The 21,539-nt window shown below is 39.0% G+C and overlaps 1 protein-coding gene across 5 annotated transcripts; it reads left to right on the forward strand.

The window, feature by feature from the left end:
• The first annotated feature begins 41 nt into the window (after positions 1-41).
• On the forward strand, positions 42-15,726 carry KBTBD3 (kelch repeat and BTB domain containing 3). Of its 5 annotated transcripts, none has more exons than XM_087756522.1 (4): positions 229-335; positions 9,539-9,884; positions 11,037-11,284; positions 14,092-15,726. In XM_087756522.1, the coding sequence occupies exons 3-4, from the start codon at positions 11,061-11,063 to the stop codon at positions 15,710-15,712; spliced, it is 1,845 nt and encodes a 614-aa protein (XP_087612648.1). In that variant the 5' UTR covers positions 229-335; positions 9,539-9,884; positions 11,037-11,060; the 3' UTR covers positions 15,713-15,726. The 5 variants fall into 5 exon arrangements, with proteins under 5 accessions (XP_087612652.1, XP_009475116.1, XP_087612648.1 ...); XM_087756524.1 differs by lacking the exon at positions 229-335 and adding an exon at positions 577-1,199; XM_009476841.2 differs by lacking the exon at positions 9,539-9,884 and having other exon boundaries at positions 196-335.
• The last annotated feature ends 5,813 nt before the right edge of the window (positions 15,727-21,539 follow it).

Here is a 21,539-nt window from a genome sequence, read left to right on the forward strand (position 1 = left end):
GGGTGGGAGGGAGGGAGGGAGGGAGGGACCCCCTCTGGGGGCAGGGTGGCCAATCCCGTGTCAGAGTGCCCTGTGAGTGACAGGGGAATGCGCCAGTTATCGACTTATCAGGGGAAAGGCGGCGCCTGCAGCTGAGCTACACCCGTGGTGTCGTCAGCGAGCCCAGAGAGGAACCCGCTCGGGAGGATGGGCGGGCTTTCATCCGGATTGACGGCCAGGGGAACCATTCCGAGTGCAAGAAGAGGGAGAATGACACCGGAAGGAGCCAATCTGCTGGCGTTGCTGCTGCGGAGGGTGGGCCAGACTGGTCGGCGATCTGCTGGTGTTGGCTGCAGGTGGGTGCGCGCCGTTCGGAGGGAGCGCTAAGGGGGGACTCGCTCTTCGCCGGTTGCGGAGAGGCGGCAGCGCTGGCGGCCGCCGCATCCCGTAGCCGGGCCCCGCGGTCGCGCTGTGAGAGGAGGGGAAGCCCTTTGCACCATCCTGCCTGTCCTGTCAGAATTAGTCCTTAGAATGAACGGGGCCGCCGCAGTGCGCATGCGGCCTGGGCATGCTCAGTAGCGGCGCTGACGCCGCTGCCCTCCCTCCGGCGGGCGGGACGAGGGCCGGAGGCGGTAGCCGTCTCTGAGGCTGGCGCTGACGGGCTGCAGGGGCGGGCGGGGAGCGGCACCCGCAGGGGCTGGCGCGGTGGTGCGGCTGGGGGCGGCTGATAACCCCGGTCCTGGCAAAAAAAACGTCGTTTCCCGGCCACTTCTGGCTGCCCGCGCTTTATGCGAGACAGGGCCGCGTTTATCCCGTTGGGGACGGTGCCCGTTGGGAGCTCTTCGTGGCGCCGTTATACCCTAACGGCAGGTGATTCCCCCGGCGTCTGCGGCCCCGTCGTTGCCATTAGCACATCCATGCTCCTGAAGAACCGTCCCGGCCCCTGGTAGAGCTGACACATCCCGGGAGCTGTGGCGGCGGGGGTGGCCTCTGCCTGCCCTGGCCTCACTGCCCCGTCTTGGCTGGGAAAGAGGAGACAATTGTTTACACACCAGATGCAAAGTACTGCATCACCCGAGCTCGATTCTGGCCCCTAAAGACTATGTCCAAACAAAAGCCTTTTATGTCCTGTGCTCTTTGTTCTGCTAAGAACTGTAATGGTTGTCAGAACTGGATTCCCGTGTGCCCTTAATTACAGGCCATCTGAAAATCATCAAAAGGTAATCATTTTGTTTACCCTTTGGTTTTGAAGTTGGGCCATGGCTAAAAATTTAGGGTCTATTTGAAAACGTATGACCCTTCTTCCTGTTTCTTGCCTTTAGAGATATTTATGCTTTAACCGTTCTATATTGACCAGGTGCAAATGATGCAAAAATATTGAAAATTACATTTTTTCAGGTATTTTTTAGAATCTTTCTTTTTTTTGTTGTTGTTGTTTAGCATTCCCAGCTCCCTGCTAACATGAAAAAGTGCAGTTTCTACACAGGCCAGAAGAACTGCTGTCTTTCTGCCTAAAAGAAGTTTCAGTTATAACTGAGTATAGGTTGGTCTTTGCGAAGTATTTTAAACACAGAAGTAACATTTGGGGAAAAAAGTGTTTCAGCAAGGAATCACTAGTGTAATTCACTTATTTTTAAATATGATTCCCATTTTTCTTCATGACTTAGTGAAGCAAGGGATGTCATACATACTCCCTTATGTATTGACCAAAGACACATACAAAGTTAACTGACAGCAGAGGAGGACTTAGCAGAGTCAAAAAAAAAAAAAAAGGAAAATGCTATTCACCAACATCAAATTGTAGCTGAGACTTACGTTTCAAGTATTGTATTCTGCACACTTTGAAGAGGAAATTGTGGCCATATCTATATTTAATTACTGATATGTGATAATACTAATGGAATGTGGATCTTACCTAGTTCCAAAACCCCCCTCAGGTTTGATTAATAGGTTTGACTTGTCCATGCTTTCTACTTAGAGAGATGTAAACATGTAGCAGTTTTTTTCACTAGCAGATTTATTGATTTTTTTTTAAATAAGCATCAAGTGTAAGTGCAAACTGAGGTTCAAGATGCACTGCGTAATATAGAATATAATTATAAATATATTCAATATAAACCCACATTTTTATTATAAGTAAAACATGCTATGATAATAAGCTATGCTAAATTATCCTATAAGTATGCTCAATATTGCATGTATGTTTTGAAAAAACCACATATTTTAATGACATACAGAAATGACAGACTACAGAGCCCAGTAAAAGCAGTAATTTCATCTTCCAGAATTCGCAGTTACTATTTTTGCCAGAATAAGAAGTAAAGCATGGCATTTTAATTCCTTTTTTTTTTTTTCTGAAAATGAAAATTACAGTTCTTGAACTTTTTTATCTGAGAAAATAATTTCCAAAGGAACTTGATGAATTTGAGAAATTTAGCTTTAGGATAAAATCCACTCAGTTTGAGTTCTTCTAACTGATTATTTTCTTTATCTTAATGGATTCATGTGTTTGTGAGAGGATACGCAATTAAAGACCACTGCTTGCAGAGAGGGAATCTTCCACTTTTGGAATGCCTCCAGGAATCAGTGCAATTTCACTGCTTCCTACTGGTACCATGCTGGGTTGTTTTTTTTTCATGCTGTTTTTTTCCAATCACTTCTAAAGAGCCCAAAGCTTTAAAGTCTCTGTGTCATCCTTCCTTCTTAGAATACTGTCTCAACATGTATTATTGATAAATGCCACTTTTGTGGATTAAATGTCTCAGAATGTCACATGCATCTTTTTAGATTATCTAAAAATGATTGACTGAATATTAATTTTCTCTGAAGTTCAGTTATTTATGAAAAAGCTGTGAGTTGCATTGAAATTTCCAGACAGGAACCTGGAATTCTGTTACTGTCTGTTTTCAATCTTAGACAGTCAATGGCAGTCAAAACAATAATACAATCTAAAAGTACAGAACTTCGTACTTGGTATTTATAATTTAATTACATTTCAATCCACTCTTGTCTTTTTAGTCAGCAATTAGAAGTGTCACCAAATCCTATAGATACCTGTTCCATTCATATTCATCTTGCTGAATATTACATTAGGTGCTGTTAAATTAGATGTATAGCAGGGAGTGGTGTCCTTAAAATTGTTAACAAATTACTAATTTCTCCCCCTTTGAATAGATAGGGAGTGAAAATAGCAAATCGTCTTGATGGGTATATAGTAGACTTAATAATATAATACTTATTTTTAATATTAGATTTTAAAATGCTGACCTTGACCTTTTCAAAACTTACGTTAACTGCATAGTTAAATTCTGTATGAAAAAAAAAATCTAAAACTTCTGTAGAGAAAAGTATACAATTTCTTTATCTTCGTTGGTCTTAATTCTTTTTTCCTCGGTACACAAAATATGCTGTAAAATACCAGCATTTAAGATTTCTCTTTTTTAAAATCCTGCTATCTAGTAAGACATACTATCCAAGGTGGGAGAAGGTTAAGTGAGAAAGGTAACATTCTCTTGAAGAACAATTTATTTCTCATAAGATATCTGCTAAGAACTTTTTATTATTGGTGAGAGAGTGCTGTAGTGAGAGTGCTGTAGCACAGCTATATGGTGCTTTCAGGTAAAGCAGATAGATTGTTTTACAATTGTTTGTAAAGTACCCAATAAAGGTTGAGTTTAGACTGGTTTTGCCAGCTGCATTGGTAGAGGAGAGAACATCTACACAGAGAATGTTACTTGTACTGTCTGACTGTGTTCATGCCACACATCAGACTGGTGTCCCTTGTGCTGGGAACAGCCTCAGGCTTCAGTCCCAATTACAAAGGTTTGGTCATGTTTATTGTCAGGCAGGCATGGCCCTTTTCATAGAATCATAGAATCGTCAAGGTTGGAAAGGACCCTTAAGATCATCAAGTCCAACCGTTAACCTAGCACTGCCAAGTCCATCTATACCATGTCTTCAAGCACCACATCTATCCATTCTTTAAATACCTCCAGGGATGGAGACTCAACCACTTCCCTGGGCAGCCTGTTCCAATGCTTGACCACCATTTCGGTGAAGAAGTTTTTCCTAATATCCAACCTAAAACTCCCCTGGCGCAGCTTGAGGCCGTTTCCTCTCATCCCATCACTCGTTACTAGGGAGAAGAGACGAACGCCCACCTCGCTACAACCTCCTTTCAGGTAGTTGTAGAGAGCAATAAGGTCTCCCCTCAGCCTCCTCTTCTCCAGACTAAACAACCCCAGCTCCCTCAGCTGCTCCTCATAAGACTTGTGCTCCAGACCCTTCACCAGCTTCGTTGCCCTTCTTTGGACACGCTCCAGCACCTCAATGTCCTTCTTGGAGTGAGGGGCCCAACACTGAACACAGTACTCGAGGTGCGGCCTCACCAGTGCCGAGTACAGGGGCACTATCACCTCCCTCGTCCTGCTGGCCACGCTGTTCCTGATACAAGCCAGGATGCCATTGGCCCTCTTGGCCACCTGAGCACACTGCTGGCTCATGTTCAGCCAGCTGTCAACCAACACCCCCAGGTCCTTTTCTGCTGGGCAGCTCTCCAGCCACTCCTCCCCCAGCGTGTAGCGTTGCATGGGGTTGTTGTGACTGAAGTGCAGGACCCGGCACTGAGCCTTGTTGAATCTCATGCAGTTGGCCCTGGCCCATCGGTCCAGCCTGTCCAGGTCCCTCTGTAGGGCCTTCCCACCCTCCAGCAGATCAACACTTCCACCCAACTTGGTGTCATCTGCAAACTTCCTGAGGGTGAACTCAATCCCCTCATCCAGATCATCAGTGAAGATATTGAACAGAACCAGCCCCAGTACTGAGCCCTGGGGAACACCACTCGTGACCGGCCGCCAACTGGATTTGACTCCATTCAGCACCACTCTGGGCTCGGCCGTCCAGCCAGTTTTTAACCCAGCACAGAGTGCACCCATCCAAGCCGTGTGCAGCCAGCTTCTCCAGGAGAATGCTGTAGGAGACTGTGTCAAAGGCCTTACTAAAGTCCAAGTAGACATCCACAGCCTTCCCCTCATCCACTAAGCGGGTCACCTTGTCATAGGAGACCAGGTTAGTGAAACAGGATCTCCCTTTCATAAACCCATGCTGGCTGGGCCTGATCCCTCGGTTGTCCCGCACTTGCTGCATAATGGCACTCAAGATGATCTGCTCCATGACCTTTCCTGGCACCGAGGTCAGGCTGACAGGCCTGTAGTTCCCCAGATCCTCCTTCTGACCTTTCTTGTAGAGGGGTGTCACGTTTGCTAACTTCCAGTCATCTGGGACCTCCCTGGTTGACCAGGACTGCTGATAAATAACGGAAAGTGGCTTGGGCAGCTCCTCTGCCAGCTCCCTCAGTATCCTCGGGTGGATCCCATCTGGCCCCATGGACTTGTGTGTATCCAGGTGGAGGAGCAGGTCAGTGACTGCCACCTCTTCAACAACTGGGACTTTGCTCTGCATCGTATCTCCATCTCCCAGCTCAGGGGCCTCAAAAACCCGAGGATGACCAGCTTGACTATTAAAGACTTATGTATGCTAAATACTTTCACAAAACAACATCCCCTAGGCTATTATAAAGTCACATATATTGGTATATATATTTTTATCTTACTATTATAAAGTGATCAAAACAGTTTGGTGTAAGTCTTCTGCAGTGTCATTCTGTATTCTGTGTCCTCATCTGAGTGTTCGTGCTCCATTCTTATTACATAGGCCCTTGCCCTCCCTTGTTTAATAAATTTTCCTCCATTATTCACTTAGAATTAATTGCACATCTTATACCGTTCTGAACTTCATTAGCATATTTAAACTTCTGTAACTATTTTATCTGCCAGTCGCAGCATCTAAGGCTATTTTGACTTTCAGCAAGAGTGTTTATAAATCTATATACTTTATATGAGTATGTTCCGATCGATGCTCTGGTGAGAATTACAGTAGACCCTGTACAAACAAAAGTTCATCTCCGATCAAAGCTGACTCTGCAGGTCTGTTTGCTTTGCTGTTTCAAATCTGGTGGAATGGATGTGAACACCATTTCTAGGACGCATATTGCAGTGGTTATGATTTTAGTGTATGTCTATTGAGATATTCTGAAAATGGCTGTCCTGGATGTTTTTGGACTCCTATATAAGTTTAACAGTGTGCTGTGTTTACAGTCTCTTAATGTAATATCTAGGATTCAACAAGTATCCAGGTTATGAAATTGATACTCAAACAGGCAGCTGGACTTTCTAAAAGATAAGTATAAGCAAATAAATTAGACATTTTAACTTCTTCCACATGCAGAATTATAAGTACATCTAAGAAGGGTTGTTGATGGCACCAACTAAAAGAAAATCTTTGTAACTATGTTATGTCTTCTATCAGTCTTTGGAAAGGAAACATTAGCATTGGTGAAATAAAAAAATTCCTCTAGAAATTCAGTGGTTTTGGCAGCTGTTTGCTTGGTATACAAGTATTAAGGTCAGTTGAACATTTTCTTGTAGCTTTTTACCAACAGATTACATACTACTAATAGGAATGTGTGCATCTCTCATATTTTGACTATGGGCTTATCAGACTCCTCAGTGCGGTTATCTGGCATCTGGGTCAATGAGCTCATGTTCTAGGCTGCTCCATCCCTTATTGTCTTGGGAAAAAGACAGCGTTAAAAACACAGGGGTCTTGTGAACAGCAGAACTAATGAGGTGTGGGTCCTTATTCGTGGACTTTGTGACAGACCATAGGAATGCTCTTACCCTCAGAGCTCCCAGGTGGTCCCTTAGTTCATCTGCCATAATGACCAAAATTACCTTACCATCCCCAACCTCCTGTTCAATTGCTAGCTGCTTTGTGGCCGTACACAGGCTGGCCATTTCTTGCCGCTTAACTATCAGGTGTGCAGAATGCCTTGCCCCTCAACTGGAGATCTGTACAGATAGCTTTGACAGGTACGTATATCTCCCCAAGCACGTATTATGTGGGGTTGACCTTAATAACTTTGAAGTCTATATTGAATTTCATTGTAATGGCCAATGGGCCACTTGTTTGATGTGATTTTCAAGCAGATAAACAGGGCAAATGTATTAACTTTAAGGTGGTTTGGTTTTCGAGATTTGTTCTTTTTTTTTAGAAAACCAGGCTAATAGCTAACCAGGCATCTGTCAGTATGAGATGTGTAAACATACAGAATGCAAGCAGAGAAGTTTTGTCAAGTGGTAGGGTAGTTTGAATTTGGTCACATCAGAGAACACATTTAATCAGACTGCGGGCAATACCCTGTCACATAGGCCAGTACTCCGGGTTCAATGCATCACGTTACAGGAGATGCTGGAAGGCTGGTTGTGTTGACAAGTACCTGGTGGGTCAGATGATGGAAGAGGGCTTGAGTATATAGCCTTTGCCTGCCATGATAAGAAGCTGTATGGCGCACAGCCGTATGTTAAGAAACAAAAGTAGGAGATCCCAACTCTAATGAACCTCTGCTGGAGTTTGGTTCTTGGTAATCCACACAGAGACAGACTTTGTAACTGGAATCCTGTGGGAGTAAATGGAGCAAATACAAGGAGGCTCGTTGCCCAGCCTTCCTGAGCTCCAGACCTACGCAACATATGTCTGCATCCCCTACGTTTTCTAACCTTTTGTCAGTAACTTGATCAAATATTTATCAATATAACTATTGATTAATTCACATGGCTTTGTAGAAGAATGCATGAAATAATTATAAATGCTAGTTGGCCTTGTTTTACATACCAAGTTTTAGCCGAATTGTGTCGTGGTTTAACCTGAGCTAGCAACTAAGCACCACCCAGCCGCTCACTCGCTCCCCCCTGGTGGGATGGGGAAGAGAATCAGAAGAGTAAAAATGAGGAAACCTGTGGGTTGAGATAAAGACAGTTGAATAAGTAAAGCAAAAGCTGAGCATGCAAGCAAAACAAGACAAGGAATTCATTCTCTACTTCCCATCGGAAGGCAGGTGTTCAGCCATCTCCAGAAAAGCAGGGCTCCATCACGCATAATGGTTACTTGGGAAGACAAACGCCATCACTCTGAACATACCCCCTTCCTTCTTCTTCCCTCGGCTTTATATACTGAGCATGACATCATATGGTATGGAGTATCCCTTTGGTCAGTTGGGGTCAGCTGTTCCAGCTGTGTCCCCTCCCACCTTCTTGTGAACCCCCAGCCTACTCGCTGGTGGGGTGGGGTGAGAAGCAGAAAAGGCCTGGACTCTGTGTAAGCACTGCTCAGCAATAACTAAAACTTCCCTCTTATCAACAGTTTCCAGCACAAATCCAAAACATAGCCCCATACTAGCTACTATGAAGAAAATTAACTCTATCCCAGCCAAAACCAGCACAATTTTTAAGATATTTTGGAGGGCTCTAAAATCATCAACAGATCCAGTGAAGTGGTAGATTAGTACCAAAATTATCAAATAAAGCAGGAATTGGCTACAAGGGAGATGAGAATTGAATTTTTAAATATTTTTTTAATGGAGCGGAGGGGAGGGTGAATTAGGCAAAGCCATAGCACAGTATTCATTAGTATCTTCCTTAATGATGGACAAAAACATTAGAGGTACAATGCTGAAAATTGCTTTTAATAAAAAATAAGGAGACACTGCTATTACAGATTAGGATTAGGATGCACTGGATGACCTGCAAATTGGAGTAGTGAGACACTGATGAGATCTTAGCCATAATGCTGTACAACAAATCTGATATAAATGAAAGAAACGTGACATCAAACTGGAGTGGATGATGAGAAAACTGCAAGAAATAGTAAGGAAGACAAAAATTCAGTCTTACAAATGGAGCTTGGCAAGTTTGACAATTGTTCATTCTAATAAAAGTTGAGAGAGGATACCAACACTCTTGATAATTGTGAATGAATAAATATACAAAGGAAAATCAAGTCAAATGACAATTTTGACAGAAGAACAAATATATGTAAGCATTAATAAATCAATTGTGTAATTAAAAGAAGGTTTGCAGTCTTGGCACCAATGTACTGGGATAGTCCTCCTGTGGAAACAGTGGCGGTAAAAGAAAAATTTCTGAAACATATATTGCTTTTAGGAAAGTGATTATATGATGTCTTTGCCTAAAATAGCAGGGATGGACTTGATGACATGAGATGTTTCTGTGTTCATTACACAAAGATGAGTATTACTGAAATTGGTGATTTCACCTACAGAAAGCAAGTAATACATTGGAGCTTGCTATAGAAATTGCATGTAAAAGGAGAAACACATCTGCTATCTATTATCAATTCCAGAATTTTGTGAAAAGGTTTACATTTCCTTTAGAGGAAGTGTTACTTTACATGATTCCAAATAAACCTTGAAATTCACTTACCTTTTTTTCAAGTTTCATTCAAATGTGGGAAACTAATTTTACTGAAGCAACTCTGCTTTTGAAGATTCAATCTTTTGAGGAACAGGCTTTTAAGTTCATAAGAAAAGGATATTCTAGAAAATTCTGGCATACAAAAAAGCTTTATGATTTATGGAAGTTGGGTTTATGAGGCCATACATAATCAGAATAAATGGTGGTCTTATTCTTCTGTATTTTCCTAGTTCCTCAGGCTTAGAATGGAAAGAGTGAATACGTGAGATTGTCTGGCCATGGGAAGGAGAAGATGCCTGCTCCAAGGGTGCCAGTGCTGGCAGCAAGATCAATGGATCTCTTCTATTCCAGGAGACATGGAGGTCTATTTGTGGTTGGAGCTACCTGACTAGATAAAGTATAGATCAGTCTGCTATGAAAGTACCTCCCATGAAGAAGACTGCCTGATGGCTTAGTTTGCTCTGAATGTATCACGTTATCAGATAAGCCTTTTCATGAAATTAAAAACCAAAACCAATATTTTTCTGGTTTCCGGGTTTGGCTTGGAATTTTTTATCCCCTTCTTTGTCAATTCAGGTGGGCCATTATCTGTTGCTAATTGTAATTGGAATTGTGGAAGCAGAATCCTGCAATAGAAAAACCTTGGAATGTTTCCTTAAGCTTTAGAATAGGCAAGCTTGACTCAAATTTGCAGTAAGGGCAGTTTATGCATCTGTAGCAGTATAAATAGCACTTTAAATAGGTGTAAATAAAATATACTCATGTTTAAAGTTTCTTTATGTTGTCAAAGTGGAGAAAAATATTTTTAACGTAAAAAATAGTGGAGCCCAACTTACCATACAAACAATGTACTTCAGTATAGGGATTTTCACCAGAAAAACTTGGCTGCTGAAAGGGAGATTGCACTGTCTTAAATTTAAGTTGGTTCTGAAGCCAGTTAATGGAAATGAAGCTCACAGTGTGCAGCATAAGCTGTAAGCAAACATACAGCTTCATAGCAAGACTAGAGGTACAAGATAAAATCAGTATCAATTGACTAAACACTCAAAGTTGCACTGTCACCAAACCATCTCTAAATGACCCCATTTGGTAAGCCCTAGCAATCCTGTGATTAGGCCAGGCTGTCGGTGTTTGTTTGTATTCTGTTATTTTAGTCTGGAATGCCTAATGGGAATCCACTTGGAAAGTAGTCTAGTAGCCTGTATCTCTCTTCCACTGTAAGCTGTAGAAAGACCATTGGCTGCTTTGAGTTTGGGGGTTTGTAGTATACAGGTGAGCCTTTTGGAATCTAAAAATATGTAACAAAGTTTTCTTTTTCCATCTTCATTTTACATCAAATTGTAAGAGTTTGGGGGTTTTTGATGATAAGCCTAGGACTAGTCTTTTTCTTAAATGACCATTAAAAATTTTAACACACTCCTTGGTGTGCTTCCTGTGGACTTTATTGAAAAAATTCCTACAGGTGGGTACTCTTTGCAGAGTTGTTCTTTGATACGTCAGATATTTTACTCTTCAAAGTATACTGTGTGTATATATTTTGCAAAGTACAAGTATTATTATCAAATTAAATTCAGTGTAAAAGTCACTTATAACACAAATTTAGAACTGTGCATAGGACTTACAAACCAAATTCAATGCTGGGAATTTGTTTGCTTTATGGTACATGGATTTTTATTTTTTTTTTTAATAGTAAGACTGTAGAATCAATTACTTATTTTTCCATTTCAGTTTCAGGAATAGATTGAAGAAACCATGGCCAATCAACGGGATTACATTAGCAGACCTATTTGCAATGGAATTTCTGTTCCTGAAAGTAAAATCAATTCCTTAGTGGCTGAAGGTCATGGACAACAAATTCTAAAAGTACTACAAAAGTTCAGAGAACAAAATATATTTTTTGACTTTAAAATTCTTGTGAAAGATGAAATAATTCCTTGTCATCGTTGTGTACTGGCAGCGTGCAGTGATTTTTTCAGGTAAACCTAATTTCGGCATGAGTTTGCAGGATATGGATTTTAAGTTCTCTGGGAGGGAGGGAAGGAATATAATTGGAAAAAGTTAAAAAATAAGTCATCACAACTTACCTCTGCAGAGTTTTGAGCAAAGTGTTCAAACATCATATTAAGGATAGCAAAACCCAAAAAACTATAGTGTTAGATGCCTAACCATACCCCAAATACATCTGTTTGTATTTCCAAAGTGACATGAGAACTCTATGAATTTGAGATTCAGACAGCAGTCTATACTCTGAAATACAAATGTCAAACCGTAAGTTCATGGTTCTGCTGTTAGGTAGAACTGACACAAGTTTTGTATCTTTAAGACGTATCTGTTGCCTGTATCTGTACTTGAAAGTAAGTCTGCAAGGGTATTGTTTGACTTTGTATGGGACAGTCTATGTACTTCGACACATTTATATTGTGAAACATAGCAGGTTGATTACAAACACAACTTGCATTGAGCAATTGTGGATAAATTGTACATGGTTTTGGAATGGGGCTGGATTTTGTTTCTCTAAGATGAGTGATCGGTATAGTAGAGTTTGTCTTCAGAAGTCTTTAAACAGGTATGTTTTTTCTAAACTACAGTTTTCAGCCTTTCAGCATGAAACATCTGTGATCTTCCTTCTGGTGCTTAAAGCTATGCATTCATAAGGGACAGAGAGATTCACATACAGGATATTAATTTATGAATAACCTTGCTAACTTTTTTTGTTAGGAAGGCTCAAACTTGCAATTCCACACTGAAAGTCTGTTTCCAAATACACTCTTTACTAAAACACAAAGCTAAGACACTCTAACAATGAACAAATGGGCTCCTGGAAATGAGTTAATGAGCTTGATTCAGTTGCCCATACATAGGTGACAAGTGTTATTTTCAAATGGCCCAGAGCATCCTATGGTCTGGGGGAGTCTGCTGTATATGACAGAGGACATAGGCTGGACGCACTTAGGACTACTGAAAAAAAGAAGAAATGCAGGTGAAATAAGCTATTTCTCCACTGTAGCAGCAGATTTGTTTTTTTCTCTGACACACAGAACTACTTGCATTTCAAGTGTTTACTGCTTAACAGCACAGAGATTCTCTGGCAGAAAGGAACATTGGGATGAAATAGCTTCCAGTGGTAATTTTTAGAACTGAAGTTAAGCACGTGGTAACGTATGTGGCCTGTTCGCTACCTACAGCCTCTCCTGGTTAAAATTTGCAAGGAGACACCTCTCCCTGGGTGTAACAGTTGACAACATCAGCCGTCAAATTCATAAGTTGTCCTGGAATGCACAGCCCATTTATTACCTTCAGGGAATAAAAAGTACCTAGGTCCACTAGATAAATTTTAAAATGAATCACCGTTTGTCTTCCTTGGCTTTTGGACCTATCTTAGTTTTGGCTTCATTGTGTAAACCCAAGATTCACCAACATTTTGCTCCCTACTTGTTAAGCTTTCAGAATCAAAGCCCTTGCCTAGATTGCTCTCCTTCTACTAGTATTGTTCAGTTGCTATTTTACTCTGTAATTTAGAGATTTCTATCATAGCTCTTGGGTTAATGAGGAAAGAATTCTAAGGATCGTCATTTAGTATGCAAAAAGGTCTTTGGGATACAAGTGTCTTATTGTAATTTTATGTTCTTGTTGAGGAGGTCAGAAAAGTTCCTGCTTTACCTGATGTTCACTTCCTAAAGAGTATGCTCTACACAGTGATTTTTTTTTTTCCTTTTGGCTTCATAAAAGTATGGGATTTTAAAAATCACTGTGATACAATACTCTTTTTTTTTTTTAATAGGGACTATCTATGATATATTAATAATCCAAATTATATACTTAGTATCTGATGATTTATCTAAATCTTTCTCCACTATCATCTTTTGTCAAATTTTGAAGCTCTTGCTATCACAGCCTGATGCTTAGGCTCTGGGAGGGTAGGGCAAGTGATGTTGCAGAACTATTCTGTTGCCAGCACTAACCGGCTTGAAAAACTTTAATTATTTTGTCTTGCCATGTTAGATTGTGTGAAATAGTTAAATGTTATTACATATTTAGTAATAAAGTAGTCAAAATTGTAATAAAATTTGCACAAATCCACCGATGAATAGTTTGTTCCACGATTTCAACCATTGTCTTTGTATTCAGTCACAATCTACTTTCTGCACAAATTTCATTGTGTCCTGCAATCCTATGTCAAAACTGCATTTTTTTCTGACATCTGCCTGTACCCATACATCTATCTGCCAACTCTAAAGCAAGAATTAAGTTTCCTCATGTTTTTTCTCCTCTTTCACCCCTCACCTACTTGTATTACTGAAGAACACACCCATCATCCATCCTGCCATTTGCTCAGCCTGCAATTTGGAAGGCCTTTTTTCGCTTAATTTTCTGTATTCATCCACAGTGCATGACCTAAATCATGGGGCTTTTTACTATATATTTTTTAAATCGGCCTTTCTTTCTCTAGCTGCTGAAATTGATGCTGCCCCGAACAATTTCACATTTTCTCTTACATTGAGAGCTGCAGACTTCATCGCTCTCTGTGAAAATCCATACAAAACACAGATGCTATCATTTTTATGACCCATCACTTTGAATATGTTTCTATCACCTCTCCTTTTAATTCAACCATATCAAGCAAATGCATTGCTCTTACTTATGAGAACCTCCACATTTTTTACCTTTACAGCCTGCCCACCTTATTATACATCCCTGATTGTCTCCTTCCTCTCACATCAGTGTTCTCTGCTGTTTGGTAGATCTTTAATTTGTGTGTGTATCTTCTATATTTTATTCACAGAGCCATGTTTGAAGTTAATATGAAAGAACGAGATGATGGCAATGTTACTATTAGTAATCTATCACCAAAGGCAGTGAAAGCTTTTCTTGATTACGCTTACACAGGAAAAACAGAGATAACAAATGATAATGTGGAAATGCTCTTCCAACTGTCGTCATTTCTTCAAGTTTCACTCCTTTCCAAAGCTTGCAGTGACTTTCTAATAAAAAGCATTGATCTTGTGAATTGCTTACAGTTGCTTTCTCTATCAGAAAGTTATGGTTCCGTCCGCTTATTTGATCATGCACTAGATTTTGTACAACATCACTTTTCCTTGCTGCTCAGATCAAGTGATTTTTTGGAGATGAATTTTGAGATATTACAAAAATGTCTTGAGGCCGATGAACTAAATGTTCCTGAGGAAGAATCGGTGTTGAAAGCTGTCCTTCAGTGGACCAAACACAACTTAGAAACACGACAGAAATATCTGCCTAATTTGATTAAAAAAGTGAGACTACACCAGTTACCTGAAAAGACGTTGCAGGACTTTCTGCATTCTGAAGAACACTTACTTCAGAGTGCTAATTGCTCAGTAATAATCAATGATGCAGTTCAAAGTGTGCAAAACTTTAGTGGACTGTTTCCAGATGCACGTCCTTCAACAACAGAAAAATATATATTTGTTCATAAAACTGATGAAGATGGAGAAAACAGACATACATTCTGCTACAACATCAAAACAGATAAATGGAAAGAACTACCACATACACACATGATTGATCTCCCAGGGTCAAGTTTATCTAGCTATGGAGAAAAAATATTTATAACTGGAGGATGCAAAGGGAATTGTTACAGGACTGTCAGGCTTCACATTGCTGAACCATTTCATGATGCCACTGACCAAACCTGGTGCTACTGTCCAGTCAGCAATGAATTCTCCATAGTGTCAGCTATGAAAAATCCAAGGACAATGCACACATCTGTTGTAACCTTAAATCAGCTGTTTGTAATAGGTGGAAAGACCAGAGGAGCTCAAGAAACCCGAAGTCTTTTGGATGTAGAATCCTATAATCCTCTTTCCAAAGACTGGAAATCTGTAAGCCAATTACCAAGAGGTATCTACTATCCAGAAGCAAGTGCATGTCAGAATATAATTTATGTCCTTGGCTCAGAAGTAGAAATTACTGATGCCTTTAATCCATCTCTTGACTGTTTCTTTAAGTATAATGCTATGACTGATCAGTGGTCTGAGCTTGTAGCAGAATTTGGGCAATTCTTCCATGCAACTCTAATCAAAGCTGTTCCAGTGAACTGTACATTGTACATATGTGATCTTTCCACCTACAAGGTCTACAGTTTTTGCCCAGAAACCTGTGTTTGGAAAGGGGAAGGATCTTTTGAATGCGCTGGCTTTAACGCAGGGGCAGTTGGGACAGAAGACAAAATTTATATATTAGGTGGTGATTATGCTCCAGAAGAAATCACAGATGAAGTTCAAGTCTACCATAGTAGTAGGTCTGAGTGGGAAGAAGTTTCTCCAATGCCAAGAGCCTTAACTGAGTTTTACTGTCAGGTCATTCAGTTTAATAAATATAGGGACCCCTGGTCATCTGTACTGACAATTTGCTCTGGAGAATTTTGAAACTCCTGAGTCAAAAGAATCCATTTAAATGCACAAGTTTTAGAACAGATTTTTAGGTATTAATTTACAGATGGAAAAATATGTACTGTTTTGTTTAAATCTTCAGTTTAAATTGTATGCTATAGAATTGCTTTTAGAAGAGTCCATTAAATTGTCATTCATGCTAGTCATTATATAGAAAGTATTACTTAATTTTATATGCAAGTCTTCTCTGTAATTATCTGAATAATTTGCAAAATGATACTACTTTCAAAAAAAGCATAGTCATGAGGAATTCATTGTGTAATATGTGCCATTATTTCTGTAATAATCACAGTTGTCCCAGTAGATACATTGCTGAGTGAGAAAACTGACTGTGATACTGTTTTCCCTATGTAACTGAAGTTTAAAAGAAATCTACATTAGCGTTGTTTTATTTAGGTTTTTTATATTTGTAAACCTGTAAGAGGAATTCATTGTGAGCTTGATCTTATTAGAATGACCTTAGCAAGGGCAAGAGCCAAAGTGACCTTCACAGCATTAAAACCAGGTATCTAACTTGAAGAGACTGATAATTTCAATCATCTTACCTCAGCTCTTCAGTTTTAGCAGTTTTTCTCCATCCTTGTGCCTTAGTAGTAGCTGTACTTTCTGTTTTCATCCCATTAACTGTGGCAAGATAAACTTTGGTAACATACTGCAGGGTGGGCAAGACTTCTACAGGATGGATGATTCATGTGGTATCTTTGCTTCAGTCATGCTGTTAACTAAAGAAAAAAACACTTCAGGATGTTTTCTAACAAGTCTTCCATCTCTGAAATCTCCAGTGCTACCTACTAAGCAGCCACTAGGCTGCTTACAGCAGCAAGCTGTAAAGTAAATTGTAGTTGTTGCTTCGGTTAACTATGGGAAAAGTTCGTATCTTGTCATACATCAAATAGAAAGTTACAAAAATAAATCCCCATATTTAAAGTCAAAGTAAATACTATTTCTGAGGTGAAAGAATTCCTTTTTTAACTTCTATAGTGGTTTAAATGCATTAAAACACTTTATCTTGTACTTCATGCTAATTTTAAGTGTTAAAATATTACATGGTAAACACTACACAATATATTCCTTGATAAACTTTCAGTATTCATCTATTATAATGTTAAAACTGTAATGGACTTTTAGTATTAATATTAGTCTACTAGGCATACATTGTGAAGTAAATTTGATGTCAGGCATACAACGTGGGACCTGTGTCTGACAGAAGGACACTGAAATTAGCTAGGTTTCATAAATTCATTTGTAATCTTTCACAGCCTGAGAATTTTCTTTCTTACCAGCTATTTGCATAAGATATTGGGAGCCCTTACGTTCCATATAAGTATTGTTTAAGCAGTAAGGTTGTCTTATGCCAGACAGAATGGTTCTACACATCTGAGCACATCTTTTCCAAGCAGTTTAAAAACAAACAAAATTTAGTGAGGCGTCTAAAACATCTTTCATATGGCTTGAGATGACCACAGTAAGTTCAATATCACATCACTACTGCATGTACTTTTTGCAAAACTCAAGGTCAATATTAATGCTTAAAGCTTAATATTGTCCAGCAAGATACTTCTGTCTTAAACAACAAACAATGGAACGTTCCAATTCTGTGATTGACTCTATAATTTGTTATCAGATACCTTTATAAATTTAGATAACATTCCTCATAAATATTTTCATAAGGATATAAATGAAAATTATTCACATTTGGAGAATATATTAGTAGAGGGAACCCTCCCACTCAATAATTTATTTGTATTAAGATGCGTGTCAGTTCTGTAGAATTAAATAGCTTGTTGTTACAGTATTTTGGGCAACTTCCACATTTATTTTGCTCTTTTCATAGTGAGTCTCCAAATCATATTATAAATATACTTAGCTAGGTAGCCTTTACAATCACCATACTGAAATGCAAGCATTTTTATATTGGAACACAACTACTTTTTGTTAGTGCAAAGCAAATGTATTGAATAGTTTAGGAGAGATGGAGAATACTATTCCTGCTTACTGGAACAGCAGGAGAAAAATAAATAGACATATAGGAGAACAGTAGTTTTAGCATTAATAAGGCTACGCGTGGTAGCATAGAGACTTCATTAATCATGAATTATTGCAACTTGTCACTTCATCAGAAATACAAGGCCGAATTCTCCTCTGCTTGTGTTTTTGTGTTGTTTTTATAACCCAGTAATATGAGTATGCAATTTATGCAATGAGAAAAGGAACATATTATGCCCATAGTACAGGGCATAAATAGCTATGCAAATTGGAAGGGACTAGAGAGTTATGAGGTTTTTTTTTTAATTGCCACTGTCACGACCAAATTGCTGGGTCACATAAACAGCCAGTGAGTCAGTAATTCAGGTGATGCTCTTTCCTCTAAGTTTTTCCTTACAGCAAGTTTTTTTTGGCAGTCTTCCATCCAGCTGCTTGCTATATATATAAGCCTCTGGCATATGACATCAGATAGAGCAATGACATGTGTGGTAAATTACTCAGTATATATAGTGAAAGCTGAAGCTTAATTTGGAAAATAGACATGCTTCTTTAATATTGTATGCTACATTTGCACAGGAACTAATGTCAATTCCCAGTCTGACAAATCATTCATAGATTTCAAATGGAGTTGAGCTCTTTTAGTCAGTGATCAGGCAATAAGGTAGTGTCAGTTACTTTATACCATTGCTTACAGGAAAGTTACTGTGGAATAGTATGAATTTTCTTCAGTTATGTAGGTAAGCCTGTATTACAACTCTCACAGAGGAAAAAAAGGTCATTTGCCAGAATTCCACATACAGAGAGTTATATCTGATAGCAGAATTGAGTGCAGAAGAAGCTGTGTTATGAAGTCATGGCTAAAAACAAGGCTTTATGATAGAATTAAGGGCTTATGTTCCAAATCCTGTAATTAATCGCTAGTGATGTAAGAAATCTCAGCAAAGTCAACTACACGACTCAGAAGAATATGGATTACTTGCATGACTAACTGCTGTAGGTCTGGATCAAACAGATTTTTCAGTCTACTTTACGCAGCTGTAAGTCACAAAATTAGTGCAAAGTGAGTTTTTCTACATCTTTTCTGATTTTTCAAAGCTCACAGTACTTTATGAAAAAGTACCTTCCTCTAAAAAGTCTAGACTAGACTAGACTAATGATTACCTATGTTCTCACTGAAATATAGTAAGATGTTTAAAACATACAAATTGCATGTAAAGTTATAATCTACTATTTGCACTTAAATGATGTAACCAAAACATTTCTAATAGCATTCTATTATATGTCGCAGAACACATTATAAGCATGACCAGTATAATATACATGAAGATAATATATATTGTATGTGGGATTTTAATATCCAGTAATGATTATATTGGATAATCTTAATTTTTAAAGAATGCTATCAAAACATTATGGCACTTTGGTAATGTTATCATACTGGTTTAGTTGTTATAATAAATATCAATTATTCAGGTGTTTATATTGATTATGTTTGCACAGACCTGATGATTATGTACTAATGAATTTATTTTCTATATTCTAAATACATTTGTAGTAAGTCAGTTTACCGCTGTTAAAAATTCATTATATTCACAAAATGGAGTAGATTTACTGGGTCCAATTTATTTCTGGTATTACTCCATGAAGAAAGCTGTATACCTCCTCTGATTAGTAGCAGGTAACATATAGGCTATATGGAATATGCTGTCTGCAGTTTGTAATGTGGAGTCTAATTTTAGATGTTTCTGTTTGTAGGTGACCAACAGGAGGCAGCACAAGATCTATTTTAATTAAACCAGACTGAAAGCAGGGACATCTTTGACAATATTTATAGCTGAACATTATGCTCAATTTACATATTTTCCCTTCTAACGTCCAATAAAGCATAGAGATCAGTAACATTTTGCTGCTGCCTGGGCTCTGCTGATATGTGGAAAGTATGATACTACATGTTTGCCGAGATGTTCATTCTTCTGTGAAATAAAAGCACCGAGCAACTGAATCTTTCTCGGGTCTGATTTTTTTCAGTGAGTTTCAAAATACAGAGAATCTACAATGTTTCTAATGAGGTCAACTACTTTTTTTTCTTTCCTTTTTCAACTGGAGAACATTTTTAATGTTAGATTATAACCAAGAATGCAGTTAGCATGCATGAAAAGTGCAGAGAGAGGCATTTTTTTAAATATCCTTGGACCTTGTATTTGTATATCCTTTGTATGTCAGTTTTCTGCTCCCACGCTACATTTGATTTAGTCTGCTGCAAAGTTGTAAGTTTACAGTTGTAAAGTACTTACTTAAATCGGTATCTTTTTTTATTAAGTCCAACTAGCTCAGATTGATATACGGGGGGCGTTAACAGTTTAAGTATTGCAAATGATTAGGTATTTACTTTGACTGAAATGGGCTTCTATACTACTTAGAAGCGTCTTTAACGAAAAGGAGATAGAAGCTACTTAGGCTAAAATTTGTGTTCAAAGGGTACAGAAATGGCATTAATGCAAAGTGAGGGAGCCCTGTGTTGTCTTGTATTCTTCCAGAATTTAAAATTCTGTGACATCCAAACCTCTGTATAGATAAAATAGAGTTACAGCAATAAAAATTAACCTTCCAGCACTCCAAGGCCTTTGCCCCACTGCTAGCAAAAGCTATTTGGAGACACGTACAAAGCATTCCAACGGTGTTCGCAATGTTAAAAGCTTATGTTGAACAACACAGAGATTCACAGACCAAATTTGAGAGCCATAGTTGTGTAACCCTGTGCACAATCAGAAGGGAATTGCATAGGTACGTGCTACAGATCCAGAGAATTCACCATGGACTTGCAGAGTTTGTGTCTGAGGTAGACCATATGGTGAGGCTTTTCTCATTGTGATCAAAAGGAAGGAAGCAGAGCCTGGATTTCATTAATAAATTACACATACATTACATGTAAATTCAAGACAGTTCACGTGAATGAAGGGGGTCCAAGGATTTTTGTTGGAGGAAGCTGGTATATAGCAAGACTTTTCACCTGTGATCAATAGCCTCTGTAGTAGTGGAATAACAATGGGGGAGAAAGTAGAGCTATTCAGAGTTATGTGCAAAGGTACCCTTGGAAATCATACGCTTTGTAGTTCAAATTATTCTAATGGACACTAATCATATTTAGTGGTTTTGTGCTTCACAATAAAAGAAGTATACTCCATGAGGTATAATTAGCACTAATTATATTTGTGGACTGACAGACGTTCAGACTGCTAATGGAGGTTCAGACTTTCACTATCATCTTTCCACCTACTTGCACCTGAATCTAGTCTGAACTAGCTTGCAAGACCTTTAGACACTTGCATCTTATTTCTGAGCACTGTCAAAATACTTGTAATAATGTAAATTGAAGCCTAGTTCAAACCTAGGCCTTACTAACAAATACCCCTGTATAATACATGGCCAGCAATGTGGCATGGTCTTGCTACCCTACTCCTTACTATTTTCCTTTTCAAATTTTTATGATACTCAGTACACAACGGGCAAGTATGGCAGCTAAACTATCATCATCTGCAAGCAAGCCGATGAATTCATAGCCTTTCCCATTTAGTTTCTCTAAGTATTTTCAGGAGGTTCACTGCCAGAATTGTTGACTGACACTGGAAAATACCATTTTAAAGGAGATTTGTAGTTTCATCATCACAATTATGATTACTAGAAGGTGCATGACTCAAATAACCTATCCGTCCAGTGAAACTGCTTAAGTCCAAATACAGCCCAGAGCTTGGATTTGAAAGGATTGAGCAAGTAATTGTTAAGAAATATGTAAAATAATACCTACGCGCATCAGGCT

The sequence above is a fragment of the Nipponia nippon genome, unplaced genomic scaffold, assembly GCF_047370975.1.
Source record: "Nipponia nippon isolate SJK-2023a ecotype South Korea unplaced genomic scaffold, ASM4737097v1 scaffold_2, whole genome shotgun sequence".
Classification (NCBI taxonomy): Eukaryota; Metazoa; Chordata; class Aves; order Pelecaniformes; family Threskiornithidae; genus Nipponia; species Nipponia nippon.

Coding starts and splice junctions, on each gene's coding strand:
- KBTBD3 (XM_009476841.2), top strand. CDS start 11,061: ATGGCCAATCAACGGGATTACATTAGCAGACCTATTTGCAATGGAATT. Junction 11,285..14,091: donor GCGTGCAGTGATTTTTTCAG/GTAAACCTAATT, acceptor TTTTATTCACAG/AGCCATGTTTGAAGTTAATA.